The 21,413-nt window shown below is 42.0% G+C and overlaps 1 protein-coding gene across 1 annotated transcript in view; it reads right to left on the bottom strand.

Moving 5' to 3' along the window:
* The window catches only part of cd247 (CD247 molecule), a 164,060-nt gene extending 143,318 nt beyond the window's left edge, over window positions 1-20,742 (bottom strand). The window contains exon 1 of the mRNA XM_068040845.1: window positions 20,575-20,742. Within this exon, the coding sequence (XP_067896946.1) occupies window positions 20,575-20,632 (58 nt within the window). The 5' untranslated portion in view covers window positions 20,633-20,742. The remainder of the gene's footprint in view (window positions 1-20,574) is intronic.
* Between the last annotated feature and the right edge of the window lie 671 nt (window positions 20,743-21,413).

The following is a 21,413-nucleotide window of genomic DNA, read 5'->3' as shown; positions in this document are numbered from 1 at the left end:
TTTTCCCACATTATACTCCATCTGCCAAATTTTTGCCTACTCATTTAACCTATCTATATTCCTTTGCAGACACTTTGGGCTGGATTCTATAGGCACGCTGCTGAAATAGGCAACGGGCGAAAAAAGTGGCAGCCCGCACACACGGGGCGCACTTTGTGGAGCCGCCATGCTTCCAAACGCGGCAACTCATTAGCATGGTCTGGGCGGCCATCCCCCCCCAATAACGTAGAGGGAGCGGGCGAGCCTCCCCCGGCAATGGCGTCTGGCACCACTGCACAGGCACCGGCGCCATTTTTAAAGGGCTTACATCCCTAAATAACTGTTGAAAATTTTAAAGAGACAGTGAATTTAAAGTTAATAAAAATGAATAAAAAATCTTTTCACGCCCTCTCCCACCCCCCCCCCCCCTTTCCCCTCCCCAATACTTAATTTGAATATATGACCTTACCCCCGCCAAAAAGTTCAGAACCTCTGTCCTTTACCCCTTCCCATCATCCCCTCGACCAATCAGGTAAGTTTGACCCCACTCGCCCCACCCTCCCCCCTCACACTAAGTAAATTACCTCCTCCCCGCTCCCCACAGGTGTCACCCCTCGTTTCCCCGAACGGGGATTCAAAGGCGTGGCAGTGATGAAGATCGCGGCGGCAAATCAGGAGGCGACGGGACCTTCATTAATTCAGGTAAGGTAATTTATTTAAATATGTAAATCGTGGTCCCGTCGCCAAGTGGCAAGGGGGCTGCCACGAGGCCTCTCCGCCTCAGTTAAGATCAGACCGGGCCCTCCTGGCGTCGGGGTCGGTGGCGGGCCTCATCCGGAGTGATCTTCATGCCCCCCCGACCATTGTTCCCGATGTCAAGTGCTAGATAAAATTCAGCCCTTTGTGTCCTCCTCACAACTTGATTTTCTACCCTCCCTTTGTAAAGTAAATTCGGCTACAATACACTTCATCCAAATCATTAATATAGATCAGAAATAGTTAAGGCCCCAGCATTGATCCTTGTGGCACTCCACCAGTTACAGTTTGCCAACACGAAAATACCCCATTTATCCCAGCTCTCTGTTTCCTGTTAGACAGCCAATCCTCTATCCATGCTAATGTATTATCCACAACAGCTTGAGCTCTTCTCTTGTGTAGTAACTTTTTATGTGACACCTTATCGAATGCATTTTGGAAATCCAAATACACTACATTAAAACAAAAGAATTATGAGCAGGAGTAGGCCATTCAGCCCTTCGAGCCAGCTCCGCCATTCAATGAGATCATGGCTGATCTTCCACTTTACACCATTTTCCTGCACTATCCCCATAACTCTTGATGTTTTTAATATATAGAAATCCATCGATCTCGGTCTTGAACATACTCAATGACTGAGCCTCCACAGTCCTCTGGGGCAGGGAATTCCAAAGATTCACCACCCTCTGAGTGAAAAAATTCCTCCTCATCTCAGTCCTAAATGGCCTGCCCCTTATTCTGAAGACTGAATCCCCTGGTTCTAGACTCCCCAGCCAGGGGAAACATCCTTCCTGCATCTACCCTGTCGAGCCTGTAAGAGTTTTGTATGTTTCAATGAGATCACCTGTCATTCTTCTAAACTTCAGAGAATAAAGGCCCAGTCTATTTAATATTTCTTCATAGAACAATCCCTACATCCCAGGAATTAGTTTGGTGAACCTTCGTTGCACTCCCTCTCTGGCAAGTATATCTCTCCATAGGTAAGGAGACCAAAGCTTCACACAATACTCCAGGTACGGTCTCACCAAGGCGCTATATAATTGCAGTAAGACATCTTTACTTCTATACTTAAATCCTCTTGTAATAAAGGCCAACATACCATTTGCCTTCCTAATTGCTTGCTGTATCTGCATGTTAGCTTTCAGTGACTCATGAACAAAGTCCCTTTGAAATTCAACACTTCCCAACCTCTCACCATTTAAGAAATACTCTGTATTTCTGCTTTTCCTACCAAAGTGGATAACCTCACATATCTCCACATTATATTTTATCTGCCAAATTTCTGCCACTTGCTTCGCCTCTCCAAATCCCTTTGAAGCATCTTTGCATCCTCCTCATAACACACACTTCCACCTAGTTTTGTGTCATCTGCAAACTTTGAAATAATGCATTTAATCCCCACATCAAAATCATTGCTAAAGACTGTGCATCTACTGGTTCTCCTTTATCCACCCTGTTTGTTACATCCTCAAAGAACTGTAATAAATTTGTCAAACATAATTTGCCTTTCACAAAACCATGTTGACTCTGCCTGATTGCATTATGATTTTCTAAATGTCTTACTAATTCTACTTCCTTAACAATGGATTCTAGCATTTTCCCAATGACAGATGTTAGGCTAACTGCTTAATATCTTGCTAACTGCTTAATATATAATAATATCTTGCTTTCTGTCACGCCCCCCACCCCATTTTTCTTGAATATAGGATGTCAGGCAAACCCCCCCCCCCCACCCCGCCAAGACTGAGGCACACGTTATTTCGCCACATGAACAAAAACTTAAAATTGCAAGCCCTAACTGGAAGGGCATTTGCATAGTACCAGACAATGTTGAAACAATGGGGATCTGGTAGTTGCTTCCCCAATACACAGAAGTGGTCAGACCAGTTTTAGTCACATGACTAACTGGTTCTTGCAGAGTTTTGAACTGAGAGTTTTAAATTGGAGAAAATAGGATTTTGAACAGACAAAGCCATGTCCTCATGGAGTAAAGGTCTCTCCTGGAACTGAAGCAAGAAGACCTCTCTCCTGTCTGCTTCCATCGTCTTCCCATGGAACTGAATCTTGCGAAACCATGTGAAACTCAAAGAGAGAAAGGTTTCCTACATGAACAAGGTTTTAAGACAACTACTGGGCCCCAGCAAAAAGCTAGACTGCTTACAAAAGGACTACAGTGAGCTCGAAACACTGTAACAAGATATTGCCTCAAACTATTCCACCTTATCTTTTCTTCTTTTTTCTGTCCCTATTAGCACGTGTGTATCGCATGTGCATCCCAGCATGGACGCGTCATATATCCGTGGGCGTGAACCATATTAGAGTTTAAGTTTTAAGTTTTAATAAAATTTAATCTTTCTTCTTTAAACTTGAGAAAGCCTGTGTGAATTGGTTTGTCTTATAATTGGAAAACTGTGAACAAAGATTCACAAAAAAAGGGAGCTCAAAACATTGTGTATTTAAAATAAAACCCTGTTACAATAAGATCAGGTTAAGATAGTAACAGACCCCTAGACACCTTTCGCACCTGGTTGTAACAGAAATTCGGTGCTAGCGTCTGGATTGTTACCCACAGACAAACAAGTGAAATTTGAAGTGGGAAACCAAACTGTTCCCAATCAAAAAGAGCAAATCACTACAGGTTTTCTTGTGGTTGTGTGTCATTTAGTATACTAACATGTCTGCAACTGAAGTTAACAGCTCTCCAAGCGAGGGTGAAGTAACTTGGGATAAGTTAAAAGCATTGTCTATGGAGAGTTGAAAAAAATGGCTGAGCAGTGTGAGATCACTGTACGTGGCAAGGCTAGGAAGTCTGAACTCCTAAAGCTGGTGGCCCACCATTTTTCCCTGGAATCTGAAGAAGCAGTAGTAGTGTTAGAAACAGAATCCGACAGTTAGCAAAGATACAATTGGAACAGAGGAAACTTGAATTTGAAGAAAGGGAAAAGAAGAGAGAGGCGCAGGCGGGGAAGAAAGAGAAGGCCTTCCAAAAGGAATGTGAAGAAAATGAAAGACAGGAGAGAGAGAGAGAGAGAGAGAGAAAAACAATATTCCAGAAGGAATGTGAAGAAAGGAAGTTAAGGCAGCTTGAGTTAGAAAAGGGGGCAACAGAGTAACCCCTAGTGAAAGCATGGCCAATATTGAGGAGCACAATTCAGGACTGGCTACAAGATTGCTAAAACTCGCCCAACTAATTCCAAACTTTAATGAGGCAGATGTAGAAGTGTTCTTTGTGCCGTTTCAGAAACTGACAAGGCAGCTAAAATGGCCAGCTGATACCTGGTCTCTCTTATTGCAAAGCAAACTAACCAGAAAAGCCCATGAGGTTTATTCCTTGTTGCCAGATGAATTCATCCAATTATGAACTGACCAAAAATGCTATCCTCGGGGCATATGAGTTAGGACCCGAAGCCTATCGCCAAAAGTTTAGAACCCTCAAAAAGCAAGCTAATCAAAATTATCTGGAGTTTGAAAGCAAACAAGCAACTGGCCAGTGGCTGAGGCTTTAAAAATATAGCTCAGCTATGAGACTCTCAGAGAAGAACTTCTGTTAGAAGAATTTTAAAACTCTCTCCCATTCTCAATAAAAACCCATGTAGAGGAGCAGCGGGTTCAGGGAGCCCAGCAAGCAGCCGTTCTGGTCGATGAATTTGCTTTAATTTATAAGTCGGTTTCCCAGGGAAGAACCTTTCCTGATCACCCCCACAAATCCGAAAAGGACAAAGGATGGGAAGGTGATCTCCGCCCAGGCAGTCCTGGAAGAGAAAGGAAAGCAGGAGACAAAGGGGGCCCTCCTCCAGCCAAAAAAGGTGGTGCTATGAGCAAGACTGAGACCTGGAGACCTGTGTGCTTTCTTAGTAATAAGGCTGGGCATTTTAAAGCTGAATGCTAGAAACTAAAGGGGAAACCGGTAGGGTTAGTCAGGGCACACTCGCTCAGTGCAGACGGGACCCTGATGGAAAACATAGAACAAGCTGTGGCTTTAACTGCAGTAAGAGTGTAACCCAGGAAGCTTACTACGGCCAGTTCAGGAAAATTTAATAGGGTTCCTGAAGGTTATCAGGGTTTTGTATTTGAAAGGAAAGTAATCCCATACCCATCGAGTGGGGCAAGCAAGCCCATAGTGATTCTCAGGGACACAGGGGCCACCAGATCCCTTTTACTGGGAAAAGGCCTGACCTTTCCCCCAGAGAGTGCAGAGAACACCAAAATGGTGGTGAATGGTATTTAAGGGCAGTGTATGCCTGTACCTGTAAACCAGGTGCACTTGGAGTGCGACCTAGTTTCGAGACCCGTGACTGTAGGGATTGTCCCTAGTTTGCCTGTGGACGGGGTTGACCTGTTCCTAGGTAATGATCTGGCAAGGGGTGAAGGTGGTAGCCCCCCCAGTAGTGAAAGAAAGACTGCAGAAGGTCAAAGAAACAGGGCAGCGGCAGGAGACGGTCCCCTGCAGTTTCCCTGAATGTGTAGTGGGTCAAACCATGATCAAACCAGCTCCCCCAGAGGAGACTGCGTTGGCACTGCAGACAGATGACCATGAGACTGTCCGAGACTTTCTTTGGAAAGTTAGGAGACCCAGGGGATGAATTGAATGGATTTTCCCTAGGTGAAGCTCAGCGAGCCAATCCAGTATTGCGAGAGTTCGCACAGGCTGCCCAGTCTGAAAGTGAAACAGAGGGAGTCCCTAACGGCTACTGTTTAAAGCATGAGGTACTGATGAGAAAATGGAGTTCTCTTCACAGACCTGAGAGCAAGGAGTGGGCAGTAGTTCACCAGTTAGTGGTGCCACAGAAGTAATGGGAAGAAATATTAAGAAGGGCCCACAAGACTACAGTAGCTGTACATGCCGGTATATGAAAGACCAAAGCCTGCTAAAGACAGCAGTTTGACTGGCCAAACCTCCACAAGGATATGGTGAAGTACTGTAGGAGTTGCCACATGTGCCAGGTTGAGGGGGAACCCCAACCTACAGTGAAACCTGCATCCCTAAGTCCTGTACTGGTGTTAGGAGGATCTTCCAGCAGGGGGTTGGTGAACTGTATGAACGCTGAAAAAAAAAAGGGGACAGGCAGGCACATGGCTAGCAAAAGTTTAGAAATAGAAGGGGAAAAAGTGACCAAGAGGGCAGGTTAAAGGAAGTCTGGGAAGAATCCCAGATGAAAACCCTTACTGTCTGGTCAACCTATCCCGAAAAATGTGAAAAGTTAGACCCCACATCCTCCTATGTGAATGCAAACTCTAAAGTCACCCCACCAGAGTTGTTAACAGCATTTACAGGAATCTACAGAGACAAAGAGAGACCTCTAGGGGGCAGAGAAACCGTGACGGTGATGCCTCACCTAGTCGAAGTGTCACAGGGGAATGCAGTTAAGTCTGCACAAATACCTGCTGGTAGGAATGTCCCAGAGAACAAAGGAGAGAGTAACAGAGACTCCTCCCCCACAGTCAGAGGAAAAGGGAACCACCCATCCCCTGAAGCCAAAAGCCTTTGCTAGAATCAGAGAGTTCAGTATAGACCCACCCACCCCACACCCACCACCCCCACCCCCCCACAACTGTCCTGAGAAAAAAAAGAGAAATTAAAGCAGCCCTGACACCCAGAACAGATCATTTTTAATGAGCTTTAAAATTGGTGAAAGAATGGAAATGAATGAGAGAAATGCATGGTTTTCTTTCTGTATCTTATATTTCTCTCAAATTCTGTAATGAAATGTGTAGTTTTTCTTCAAATCACATTTCATTCCCCTGGGTGTGGAAGTATCAGGCAAACTCCCCACCTACCAAGACTGAGGCACATATTTTTTCGCCACATGAACAAAAACTTAAAATTGCAAGCCCTGACTGGAAGGATATTTGCATAGTACCAGACAATGTTGAAACAAAGGGGATCCAGTAGTTGCTTCCCCAATACACAGAAGCGGTCAGACCAGTTTTAGTCACATGACTAACTGGCCGTTGCAGCGTTTTGAACTGGAGAAAACAGGATTTTGAACAGACAAAGCCATGTGCTCGTGGAGTAAAGATCTCTCCTGGAACTGAAGCAAGAAGACCTCTCTCCTGTCTGCTTCCATCGCCTATCCACGGAACTGAATCTTGTGAAAACACATTAAACTCAAAGAGAGAAAAGTTTCCTACGTAAACAAATTGTAAGATGACTATTGGGCTCCAACAAAAAGCGAGACTACTTACAGAAGGACTACAGTGAGCTCGAAGCACCTCAAACTGTTCCACCTGATCTTTTCTTTTTTTCTGTCCCTATTTACATGTGTGTATCACGTGTGCATGCTAGTGTGGGTGTGTTGTATATCCGTGGGCGTGAACCGTTTCAGTTTAAGTTTTAAGTTTTAATAAAATGTCATCTTTCTTCTTTAAACCTGAGAAAACCTGTGTGAATTAATTTCTTTGTCTTATAATTGGAAAACTGTGAACAAGGATTCACAAAAAAAGGCAGCTCAAAACATTGTGTTTAAAATAAAACCCTGTTACAATAAGACCAGGTAAAGATAGTAACAGACCCCCAGACACCTTTTGCACCTGGTCATAATAAGTTGTTACATTTACATTTTTCCAATCTGCTGGTACCATTCCAGAATCTAGGGAATTTTGGAAGAATACAACCAATGTATCCACTATCTCTGTAGCTGCTCCTCCTCAGTCTGCCATTGTTTCTCTACTGTCTTACCTTTTAACTTATTTTCCCAGTCCACTTTAGCCAACTCTGTCTTCATAAACTTAAATAAAGGCAATTACAAGGGTAAGACACTAGTTTCAAACCCAAACTTCTCACCCTCAAACTGAACGTGAAATTCTATCATGTTTTGATCACTCTTGCCTAGAGGATCCTTTACTAAGAGGTCATTTATTAATTCCGTCTCATTACACTTTACCAGGTCTAAAATAGCCTGCTCCTTGGTATGTTCCAGAATGTATTGTTCTAAGAAACTATCCTGAATATACTCTATGAACTCATCCTCTAGGCTACCATTGCCAATTGGATTCCAGTCTATACAAAGATTAAAATTGCCCACGATTATTGCAGTACCTTTCCTACAAGCCCCTATTATTTCTTGATTGATGCTCTATTCTACAGTATAGCTACTGTTACGGGGTCTATAAACTACTCCCACCAGTGACTTCTTTCCTTTACTATTTCTTATCTCCAGCCAACTGATTCTACATCTTGATCTTCTGAGTCAAGATCATTTCTCACCACTGTACTGATCTCATCCTTTATTACCAGAGCTGCCCCACCTCCTTTTCCTATCTTCCTATCCTTCTGAAATGTCAAATACCTTTGAATATTTAATTCCCAGCCTTGGTCACCTTGCAACCACGTCCATTATATATCATATATATTTATTTCTATTTGTGCAATCAATTCATCAATCTTCTTACAAATGCTGCATGCATTCAGGTAAAGAACCTTTAATTCTGTCTTTTTACCATTTTTCGCTACTCTGACCTTATTTTCTGGTGCACTCTTATGTTTGTATGCTCTACCCATCCTGTCACACTCTGGTTATCATTACCCGTATTGCTAACCTGCACGATTGCCTTGTCCTTTCTCGTTAACTTTCTAAATTTCCCCTTACCTGAACCTGCCCCACCATCACTATTTAGTTTAAAGTCCTCTCTACAGCCGTAGTTATATGATTCGCCAGGACACTAGTCCCAGCGCAGTTTAGGTGAAGGCCATCCCAACAGTACAGCTTCCTCTTTCCCCAATATCGGTGCCAGTGCCCCGTGAATCAAAACCCACTTCTCCCACACCAATCTTTGAGCCACACATTCAACTCTCCGATCTTATTTACCCTATGCCAATTTGCTGGTGGCTCAGGTAGTAATCCAGAGATTACCACCTTTGTCGTTCTGCTTTTTAATTTAGCCCCTAGCTGTTATACTCCCCCAGCAGACCCTCTTTCCTAGTCCTACATATATCATTACTACCCATGTGAACCATGGCAACTGGATCCTTCCCCTCCCATTCCAAGTTCCTCTCCAGCTCTGAGGAAATATCCTTAACCCCGGCACTGTGCAAGCAATGCAGCTTTTGGGACTCACAACTGCAGAGAGCAGTATCTATTCCCTTAAATATACTGTCCCCTACTACTACATTCCTTTTTACTCCCTCCATTTGAATGAGCCTCTGCACCACAGTGCTGTGGTCAGTTTGCTCATTCACCCTGCTGTCCCTGCTCTCTTACACACAAGCTGCAAGAACTTTGAACCTGTTGGACTTGTGGCTGAATCATTGAATATATTCAAGGCTAAGTTAGATAGATTTTTGATCGACAAGGGAGTCAAGGGTTATGGGGAGCAGACAGGAAAGTGGAGTTGAGGCCACAATCATATAAGCCATAATCTTATTGAATGGTGGAGCAGGCTCGAGGAGCCTACTTCTGCTCCTAATTCTTATGTTCTTGTGGACAAGTACAAGAGCTGATGCTCCTCCATTTCTACCTTCTGGATTCCCCCATATCTGCCTCACTCGCAGTCAAATCCTCCTGTCCCTGAGAATGGACCAAATCTGAGGTACCTAGCCTAAAGGATGTGACCACCTCTTGGAACAAAGTGTCCAGGTAACTTTCCCCTCCCTGATGGATCGCAGAGTCCGAAGCTCGGACTCCAGTTCATCAACTCTGAGCTGAAATTCCTCAAGCTTCAGACACCTACTGCAGAGGTGGTTATTGTGGATCACACTGGTGTCCACCAGCTCCCACATGCTACAGCTGCCACACATCACCTGTCCTGCAATCTTTATTGTGTTTTATTTAACTAATGAGTTTCAAGTTGAGAAATATGACTGATAGTTTGTAGTTATGTTGTTTAACTAGTTAAGCTACAAATTTAATACAATACTTACATCTCTCCATACCAGTTTAAACTAATGCCCTAGTTTAGAAAGGGAAAAAAAACCCCTAAAAACTCACCAAACTAATCACCTACCTGCTCACCTAATTAATGCCTCTGGGCTTCAGCTCTCAAGTTTCACTGTCTCCGGCTCCCTCTCTTGGACCATTCCTTGTTCTGTAAAAGACCAGAATACCACCTCCTCCCTCATTGCACCGAATTCCCACACTTAGCAAATTCCCAAGTTAAGCACTCTGTCTCGCCGCTCTCAGTCAAGCAGAGCTTCATGCTACTCCTGATTTGTACCTCGTAGATCATGGACAAACCTTTGGGAATCAGGAGGTGGGTTACTCACCACAGAAATGCCAGCCTCTGACCTGCTCTTGTAGCCACAGTATTGATGTGGCTGGTCCAGTTAAGTTCCTGGCCTATGGTAACCCCCAGGATGTGGAAAAATAAAGTGGAAAAGTTTGAGGTAATGGCTGAAGCGTTGTTGTTACGGTTCTTCGAGCTCACTGTAGAGTCCTTGATTGTAGGTAGATCTTGCTTTTCGTTGGGGCCCAGTATTCTTCTTAAACCTTGTTCACTGTAGGAGACTTTTCTGACTTGGAGTTCATGTGTCTTCAGTGGGTTTTGGAGTTCCGTGAGAAAGAGATGGGAGCAGACAGGAAAGGCTGTGGCGAGCCAGCCAGGAGAGGGTTTTTCAATCCAGGAGCAAACAGCTTTCTGCAGACTCTCAGTTCAAAACTGTACAATTCAGAAAAAAAACCCAGACTGCCAAGTAGGTTAGTCATGTGACTAACTGGTCTGATCAGGTCTGTTTGTGGATTGTATTGGAGCAGGGGACAGCTCCTTTGTTCCAAGCAATGTCTATTAATATGCAAAAGTGTCTTTCCAGCCAGGAATCTGGCAATCCCTTGTCATAGGCCTTCTTTTCTGCCCAGCAACAATTTGAAATTTAATGTATATGTGGCGAAATTAATGTGCCTCATTCTTGGCAGGTGGGGGCCTGCATGACAACATACATTAAACTGAGAACAATGCCGTGAAATAGATGCTGCGACCACATTATAATGGTTCAGGTGTTTAGCTACAACTTCCCACATTGGCTGCTTGGCTTTTTGGAGTGGGGGTGAAGGGAGGAGAGTGAGAAATCAGGCATCTCCAATGGCATTTAAAGGCAGCCAGCACCTTTTAAACAGGAGGTGCATTATGAACATACGAACTAGAAGCAGGACTAAGCTATTTGGCCCCTCAAGCCTGCTCTGCCATTCTATAAGATCATGGCTGATCTGTTTGTGGACTCAACTCCACTTTCCTTCCTACCCCTTTTTTTTTTAGATTAGAGATACAGCACTGAAACAGGCCCTTCGGCCCACCGAGTCTGTGCCGAACATCAACCACCCATTTATACTAATCCTACACTAATCCCATATTCCTACCAAACATCCCCACCTGTCCATATATTTCCCTACCACCTACCTATACTAGTGACAATTTATAATGGCCAATTTACCTATCAACCTGCAAGTCTTTTGGCTTGTGGGAGGAAACCGGAGCACCCGGAGAAAACCCACGCAGACACAGGGAGAACTTGCAAACTCCACACAGGCAGTACCCGGAATCGAACCCGGGTCCCTGGAGCTATGAGGCTGTGGTGCTAACCACTGCGCCACTGTGCCGCCCTGATACCTTTTGACTCCCAGTGGCGCAGTGGTTAGCACTGCAGCCTCACAGCTCCAGGGATCCGGGTTCAATTCTGGGTACTGTCTGTGTGGAGTTTGCAAGTTCTCCCTGTGTCTGCGTGGGTTTCCTCCAGGTGCTCTGGTTTCCTCCCACCGCCAAAGACTTGCAGGTGATAGGTAAATTGGCTGTTATAAATTGCCCCTAGTGTAGGTAGGTGGTAGGGCATATGGGATTACTGTAGGGTTAGTATAAATGGGTGGTTGTTGGTCGGCACAGACTCGGTGGGCCGAAGGGCCTGTTTCAGTGCTGTATCTCTAAATAAAAAAAAAGAATCTGTCTACCTGTGCCTTAAAAACATTGAATGACCCTGCCTCCACCGGACCCCGGGGAAGAGAGTTCCACAGACTCTCCAAAAATTTCTCTTCATCTCTGTCTTAAATGTGGGAATCCCTTATTTTTAAACTGTGCCCCCTAGTTTTAGTCTCTTCCACAAGGAGACACATTCTTTCAACATATATCCTGTCAAGTCCCCTCAGGATCTTATATGTTTCAATAAGATCACTTCTCATCCTCCTAAACTCCAATGAATACATACCCAACCTGTCCTACCTTTCCTCATAAGATAACCCTCTCATCCCAGGAATCAGTCGAGTGAACCTTCTCTGAACTGTTTCCAATGCAATTGTATCCTTTCTTAAGAGACCAAAACTGTACACTATACTTTAGATGTGGTCTTAACAATGCCCTGTACAACTGTAGCAAAAACATCTCTACTTTTATATTCTAATCCCCTTGCAATAAATGACAACATTGCATTTGCCTTCTTAATCACTTGCAGTACCTGCATACTAACTTTTTGTGTTTCGTGTGCTAGGACACCCAGATCCCTCTGCATCTCAGAGTTCTGCAATCACTCTCCATTTAAATAATATGTTGCTTTTCTATTTTTCCCACATTATAATCTTATAACTGCAGACAACAGGGAAACTTGAAAATGGCTGGAAGAGATCCAGACAAGAAACTCAAGTTCTTTAATACTGAACTGGAGGCCACGGGCCAGATGGTGGACAGGTGGCGGGAAATCCACATTCCCCAGGGGCAGTGACAACACCTCTGTCAACAGTTTGGAGATTGCAGAAGAAGTAATTGCTAGGATTTTACTTCCCAGAATATGGCTGCAATACAAAGGAAGTTCAATGGCCTCACCACAGCAGCCAAGGTATGAATACTACTCTCATACCCTCTGTTCACACCTTCACCACCTCCAGCCTCACTACTCATAATACTCCCCTCCCTGCTTCCCCTCTTTCTCTGAAAATCACTGCATCACATTTCAATCCTCTTCTCATACACACTCACCACTATTGCAATTCTCACTTCCCAGACTTCACATCTTACACAATACGTACTAACTATTCTACCATGCCAAACGCACCTGCTCAAAATTTCTCATGTAAGAAAACATGCTGCCCATCACAGGCAGAGAGAGCGCTATGGCTGTGGCGAGAGAAATGCCGGAGACAAAGTCATGCAGGGCTTCTGCACAACCCTGATCCTTTTATCCCCTACACACTCTACCTGACAAACTACATTTGTTTTCAGCAGACACTTCTTTTTCAGCTCTACTGTTACACTAACAATTAATCCCTGTCCCTCTCTTTCAGCTGCTGAAAATGTGGAGACACCTCTGCCACTTCAGGAAGATGAGGCCATCCTTCATAATGATACGGCACCATTTGATCTGACTAACAAACACCAGCTCAGAGCCTGGCACCATGTGTAGTTTAAAGGGTAGACTATAGCAGGAGGCTTTGCATAGTGAATTACCAGTCACCAGTGTAAAGCAGCAAGGGAAGGGTGATAGGATGCTGCATGGTGAGATCATATACTAGCTCTGATGCAGAGCACTCAAATGCTGAGTTCGAGTGTCCAGGTTAGTGACAAAGACCAATGGGCATGCACCAAGAAATGCTAGGTGCACCAGGCAGCCTGTCAGCGAGCTTGTGCATCCAATGGCTCTGAGCATACAGGAATCCAGCTCCAATTTCTGTTGGGTCCTATATAAAGCACAGAGACCATTCTGTACAACATGAACCAATTAGCCAGCTTCATGAAGTCGATAGTGGTGCCCACCATGATGGAGCACCTGTTGACACCTCTGACAATTTCCATGGCAGCTCACGCTTCTGCCATGGAAACTTAGATGTCTGTCATCTTGGCTCTAGCAGGCTAGTGTTGACAGGGATTTTCAGAATGTCACATCACACTATCCTCATGCAGAGTATTGGAGTGCTGAGATTCCATGGAAGAGGCACCTGCTGCGGTAGCTAAGTTGTTGCTGAGAAAGATGAATTTTTCTAGCTGTAAATGTTTTTGATGGACGTGGAAAATAATCCTGAGAGATATGCTATGAAATGTGTTAAGGTGGCAGCATAAGGTTAATATTAAATGATATAAAGCTGAAAACTGTATCCTAATGAAAGCACAGAAACTGAGAGGCAATGCTGTGGGACACCTGTGAAAGAAGGGCTTTGAGTATCATGTGAGAGGACAGAATGACTAATACTGAAGTAATGGAAAGGGTCTCCCTTGCACTAACAGAGTATTTTACAGCTAGAACACTGTAATAAGCAGCGCTTGGGTCCCAAACGGCTGAAGATTAGTGCACTTGAAAGGAGATGGATATGTGTGAGTTGTGGGGTAGCCATTCATCCCGTTTTATACCGGACAGTCTGGTTTTCAGCTGGTCTGTCCCCTGTCTAATGCCGGACGCCTTTACGTCCAGTATTTTATTTTGGAGTCACTGACAATGCAAACAGTCCTGCCTTGAACAGGTTCGTCCCTGTGCCTCAGTGAAGTACATACAGGGGCCTGCTCAGGGGAAAGTGTACTTTGAGTCCTTCATCACTCGAGATGGTGAGTTCCTAGAAGTCGTGTCCCCTGAATGATATTGACAGAGTGAGATGGGTCAGACGACCCGTGATTGCAACTGCTAGCATTGCCTGAACCTGTGAATGGTCTAATCAAACAGTAGGATGGCTCAGCTCCTCCACTGGCAAAACAAATGCATTCCTTTCTTCCCTGAATTTAAAGAAAAAGTGTCTTTTACACAGGATTTTACAGCCAATGAACTTAATTGCATTGAAGCACCTGCCATGGGAACCGATGAAGTATTAAAAAATGCACAACTGCACTAACAAAGTCGCTCGTTTCAGGTTTGCAACATTTGATTGCATTTGGAATAAAAAATAATATTTTGAATAAAATGCTGGGAATTTTGCAACTGCACGACACCTCCAGCACCCTCCCACCACCCCAAAAAAAAATCAAACATAGAAAATCAAAACATTCACCGACTGATCTATACCCCAACACTGCAATCTTCCGAAACTTTAACTGGGCCATTTTTTATGATTACTCGATGGTTGGATTTATATTTTTAAAATGTTTTTGAATTATCCGGGCTTGCATCAGTCACGTGACTGACCCGATACTAACTCTTGTTTTTAATTGGGAGCGAACACCAAGTAGTTAGGGTGACCATTCGCCCGGTTTTATACCGGACCGTCCAGTTTTCAGCTGGTCTGGTGTCCGGTATTCTTCAGCTCTGTCAGCAGCCACCCTAGTGAATTGGAAAAAGGCGGATAATATTATTTTTACTACCTTCCAGATTTCTTACAATTTTGTTTCAGATTCAAAATCTGACTTCAGAACAAATTTTACACTGTTTCATCTTAATATTGAATTAAGATCTGATTCTAGTTAGGTGACTCAATGGTGCTACACCTGTTCATCCAAGCTGAGGATGTCTCATTGTTCTCACCAAGGGAATTTTCGAAGTGCCAACTGAAGTGGTATTGGTTAGCAGTAATGCCTCAAATATGTAAATATTATAAGTGTTCAGACACAAGTCATTTTTTGTCTTAACATCTAATTTGTATTACATTTACATAGACACCTTGTAGTGTAAATAACAATAGGTGTTTCATCTATTCTTTCAATATTACCTTGTGCACATCTCTTCGCCCTTACAAGACAAGGTGGCCCCAAACCATCAAGAATGTCAGGCCAAGGGTGCTGGTTCTCTAAAAATAGATCTCTACACTGTCATGAGGGAGAAACCTTGGAGATTGTGGTGAACTGAACCTGTTGGGGCTGGAGAAATATGGGCCAGAGTCAACCTGCTGGTTGGTCTGGACCATCTGTCATGTGTCCTCTCAAAAAAAAATGATTGTACTAGTATTAAAGGTTATTAATGCCCAATTTAACTGGCCTGGTGGTCACATATACTAAACGGATGACTCCAGACTCCCAAAACAACTACTTCATTCAGACTGAGCTCCGGCCAAAGAAATGTTGATGTCCAGAAAGGAGATATAGAGATAGTTGGAAATCTGACAGAAGAAATGCAGTATTGATATCAATGCATGGAACGAACCCATCAAAGGCAGCAAACTATGTTGAAATGTATGCATGCAGGGCGTTAATGAGTTTGAACAAGATCAAACTGCCAAAGAAGGGAAATGTAGACAGAGGAAAGAGTATCAGTCTGCTGCGACTACACCATCGACTGGATTAACTTTCGTATGTCAGGTTGGTGGTAAAATACGTCTCTTTAGGATTGATTTACGTAACCAGAGCAGGAATTCTGGAATTTCAGGCTCTCTAAAACTGGCACAAGGGTGAGCATTGATCCAATGTGACCCTAGGCTATCAGTCTATTGCCTAAATGGATAACCAAAGCAAAAACAAAATATAAAACTTATATGGAAAAGAATAGGGATTTATCTAATATAGAAATATTTTCATTTTAAAGGATCACATGCTCATAACGCAACACAAAAGCATAGTTAGTTATGTTATGGTGTTAAAGACTAGGTAGAAGCTGCAAACTTCGAAAACAGGTCCATGAAAATAATTAAAGTCTATTAAACATAGTAACTCACTAAAGGACAAGAATAATTCATGGACAAATACTTATCTTCATCACTTCCCCAAGAAACCTCCAAGATGAACCAACTGGAAAGACACATAGTAACGTACACAAATACAGAACCAAAAAAGACTCTACAGTCATCTGGCTGAATCCAAAAACTAATACCTATCAATTACCCACTCCCTCAAATATCTATTCAAATCTCCCTTAAATTGTTCCACATTTTCTGCCTCCACTCTCTGTATGGGCAGCTCAATCCACATGTTCAGCACCCATTGCATTCAGTAGTTGAATCTAAACTGTTTGTGCACCTTCCCTCTTCTAAGCTGAAGCTCATGTCTCCGATTTCCACAGTTTGTGGCAATCTCGGACACATTATTGGAATTCAATTTATCTGTTCTCTTAAAAATCTTGCCCTGAGCCTTCACTTCTCTTAAGTAAACAATTTCAGGCCATTCAAACTGTCCTCACAACGCAAGTGCCTTAAGTTAGGTATCAGTTTGGTTGCCCTTTGCTGCACCGCCTTCAATGCCTGGATATCTTGCTGTAGACACGATAACCCAATACTGCCAAATATGCAGCAGTATACTTATTTGTATGAGTGACAGCTTATGAGAATAAATAAAGATGCTCCAGGTGTCTTTTCGATATGAATCAGGTCTCCACCCAACTTAAAGTGTTGGATATCTTCTACAGTATATTATTAAGTATGCCGAGGAGTTTTCATAAAATTATAATATGGATGAAACATAAAAGTGGGGTGCCTCTGCACCAAAACTATTTTCCCTTAGAGAACCATTTCTCTTTAACCAGCTGATTAAAGGTCTATCTCAGGATTAAAAAATACATGCAAGTTCCAGTCATTTCTACCAACACCAAATAGTAATAAACAATAAGTTCAGAAATATTCCCCCAAGAATTCTTCAAGATTAACCATTTTCGAACAAGAAGATATCAGTCACTTTTTGCAGTGACTGCTACTGCACTGTTGTGGAGATACTGATTACATTTCCCATTCAGAAGAGCTATGAAAGCCTGCATTTGACTGGCGTGAGAAGATAAAGTGCATATAATAATGTACATGCAGAAAATGCCAATCCATAAAAACTGACAATATTTAGTGATATTATCTGATCAAAGAGTGATAGTGGATTTATTGAATGGAATTTGGTTGTAAAATATTGTGACTGTAAGCAGAAAGGGATGATGATTTCATACTCATGCAGTGCAATGGATTCAGTTCTTCAGCAGGGTTACAGAACAGGTGATAGTGAATTGGCAGTTTGTTTTACATCATGCCGAAATGGCAAATTTGACATGCTCTATTCCTTTGAACTGTAAATAAGTCAAAATTTAGATTTCTAATAAAACGTCATGTTGATTGTGAAACAATAAGAGTCATTTTTATTTAAGCATCTTGGATTGTGCTGGTCAGACTTAAGCAGCAGATTAATTCCTCTAATCTCACCACAGAAGTTATTACATTATTATTTTTAATTCACATGTCGGTTCAATACCTCAGGAGTAAGCAATAATAGTGTAGACTCAGTGCAAATTTTATTCTTTGTATATCTGTTTTACACTCCTTTTCCATCTTGATATCGTACACAAAGCAGTTGCGTTTCAAAAGAAATAATACAAGGTTATCTCCGCAGGAGCGGAATTTGTCTTTTTTTAGAAACTATGTAAGGAAAAGCATTTTGACATATCTTAGATGTGGACATTATCTCATTGCTGTTTGTGGAACCTTGCTTTGTGCACTGCCTTCAATGCCTGGCTATCTTGCCGTAGATACAATAATCCAATAGTGCCAAAATGGCAAACCACACCACTATACTTTTTATATGACTAATAGCCACATTTCCTATGTTATAGCAATGACCACATTTCAAAAGTGCTGTAAAGTGTTTTGGGATATCCTAGGTTTATCAAAATGCAGGTCTTTCTTTTCTGACTTCTATTATAACTTGCCTGTACAAACCTGAAAAATCACCACCATGTTTAAGAATCTCCAAACCAAGCTACTGAGCAAGCTCCTCAAGTAAAATTCATGTCTGTCTGATACAGAGCACAGTTTCCCCATAGACATTTTTACCTAAGTTCAGAAACTTGGGCTCAGGTTGGCAGAGCCCAGATTGGTGACTGCATGGTACTGCTGAAGTTTAACCAAATAACACTACACTGCCTACTGACACAGAGCACTTGTATGCTTCCTGCTGTTTGTCCAACCAGGACCATGCTACCGGTTTGGTAAAAGCTTTCAGGATTGTCTGGAGTTATATATAATGTATGTTAGCTCCAAGAGACAAGTCTACTCATCCAGATTTCATTAGGGAATCAGGCTGTCTGAGAATTGTCCGGAACACTTCAGACTCCTTGCCTGGTTCAGGAATTCAGAGTCTGTCCCAGAGGTTGACTTATCTCTGAATATCTGGACTATGCCATATATGGAATTGCAACTGAAATCAAAAAATCAAAATATGTTCAACTTTGCTAAAATAGCCTAATATATTCGAATTTATGTTAATACGCCTTTCACTGACAGACAATGGAAGCAGATAATGGAAAATGTTTTACTAAATTCTCAACAACAATTCAGTAGTTTTGGAAGGTGAGGTTCTTCCCGATAAAAGCATAAAATGGGAAATCTGTAACATAGTTCAGTGGGATATGTACAACAAATTGAATGAACAATTTCTGATACAATTATCTAAATTCAGATTCAATATTTCACTGTACTTGGTTTATGGGTTATGAGGCTAAACAAGTTAGTTTGTCTTTTTGTTGATTAAATTGACTTCGGATATGATGAACACCAGTAGAGAGGAGCACAAGTGAATCAACTGTTTCTTCAGAGTTTGAGCAAACTGCAATTCATTCATCGTAAAAATTATTAAGGATGTGCATAAGTAACAATCATTTCTAATTTAGAAAATTTATATGACACCTATACAGCATCCATCTCAGAGACGTTTGAAAGTTAATTCATAATGAGTTGCTTCTCATGGGGAAGCATGAAACTGGAAGAGTTGCTGCCATTTTGTAATACAGGCAGTTTATTCACAGTATAAATTAAGGTTATTTTAATTTCATGATCCAAATTTACACTTCAATACAGATTCATATATATATAAATTCAAAAAGTCAAGAAACTACCATTTAAAATAACTGTACTTGAAGTAATAACTAAGATTCTAAAGAAGGCATGGTGTCACATAACAAACCATAGCAGCCCAAAAAAGTATAGGCCTTTTCTGGTCTGTAGGTCTAATTGCCTTTATCTAAAAGTAAACCTATGATTCCCCACAGTCTACTATGACTGATATGCTATGAACAAACCATTGGTTTATTTTAGTGATAGTTAGTGTATCCGTGTTGACTTTGTGGCTGACGAGCCTAGAATCATGAATACCCTGCTTGGGAACACCTTTGCACTTTCTTTACACTTGCTATTTCAAAACTGGACACTCACCATTTTTGATAAGTGTGTTTTTAGGAGATTGTTACATTGCACCAGAATGAAGTGTGAATGTGGTGGTGATTACAAAACATGCTATAGCTTCCTATAGGATAACAAATATTGCCCAATTTTTCGAAGACAAACATCAGAAAGTGGAAGTTTGTCAAATCAAAGCACGCTTACAACATGCTGATATAGCTGAGGTGACAGTTTCTCATCTCAAACGAGGCTCAAATTTGTTAAAGAAAATAACATTTTTTCATGTGTAAGTTGTAATTATTTTGAAAGACGCATCATAACAGTGCGTCAGATATATTACAAAATGGGAACATTATACCTACTCTATTAATACATCCAATTTCATAAAATCCAAATAAAACAACTTTTGTCAAACTTGGGCTGGTTTAGAAATAAGTACCTCTTTTAAAAGTCACACAAAAATGTAAGTACATAATACTGAAGAGGAATAGATCCTTAAGTATCCAGTTTTGTCTCTTATTCCTCTATTTCTTGAAGATATTTGTTTTGATCAGTATTTAATCAGAATTTTACAATCTTTTTATAAGAAATATAAGGGCACCATAGCGTCCAGAGGTAATAAAATAAATCAGTTACGTGGCCAAATTTTTATTCTTCTTAAAACTGAATGATAAAACTTTTGTCGTCTTTTGGTTGATTGGGCAATTGTCACTTCATGCTTATTTTTTCAAACCCTTCTGCACACATTTCCCATACAGTCTGCAAGTAAATATTTTACCAGACTGATGTCAGACTACTTGGCCATTAGTATAAAGTGTTAAAAGTATGTTATGGACAAGTTCCTCAATTCTTGACCAATGATTGCGCCATCTTAACCACTTTTCAATTCTAAATTTTAGATATCTTTTAAAAAGAAAAAAGAAAATCTTACCAGCTAGATGGAATTCTGTGATAAGGCATAGAATGGCACAAATCCACTTTAATTTCATTTTCTTTTCTAAGTTCTTCCCTTGCTTTTTTCCACTCAGGCCTTTTGCTCCTCACAGTGCACTGTGACTTGTCTTCTGTTGTGTATTCAGGAAGTGGCTAGCAGTACAGCCTACATGCTCTGAATGCTGAGATCTGTACACTGATAACAAATATTTTTATGAACTTGCCTTTGTTTTATTTTCGCAAAATTAGTAAACTTTTTCTATAGGTATAAAAACATTTAAACGAACCCTACATCTCTTTTAGTGTCATTTTCTCTGCAGGCTACTCCTCATAAAGTCCCAATTGTCTTTGCTTACAGTTTCATTCACTTATGAGTGCATTTTTTCGTTACAGTATTTATTGACCTGTTACCTCATTTAGCTATTCATGCAAATACGCTCATTTTCAGGTAAACTAAAATGCAAAATCAGTGAAGATGCACAAATGTGTATATTTGTCATGTTTTTGATTTTGGTACTATAGTGCTGGATTTTTACATTCAACAGACAAGAGCCAGTCGGTGGTGAACCCGCTTCCACATAGCCTGAGGATCTGTCCCGCATTTTACAGGTCCCCAGACTTTAAATGTTCCGAGGCGGGACTTCCACCCACTTGAGGGAGGAAGTCCCGCCTCACTGAGCTGCTGGCCAATCAGCGGGCCGGCAGCTCTTAGTCCCAGCAGCGCCAACGGGAGTGGTGGCCACTGCTGGGACTGCAGCCCAGCCGAGGACAATGGAGCCAGGAGTCCAGGTAAGTTTGGGTTGCCTCATTGGGGGTAATCGATCAGGCCCTGGCAAG

This window comes from Heterodontus francisci, chromosome 10 (genome assembly GCF_036365525.1).
Source record: "Heterodontus francisci isolate sHetFra1 chromosome 10, sHetFra1.hap1, whole genome shotgun sequence".
In the NCBI taxonomy this organism is placed as follows: domain Eukaryota; kingdom Metazoa; phylum Chordata; class Chondrichthyes; order Heterodontiformes; family Heterodontidae; genus Heterodontus; species Heterodontus francisci.
Note: the sequence above shows the minus strand (reverse complement) of the source record. Positions and strands in the feature narration are given on the sequence as shown.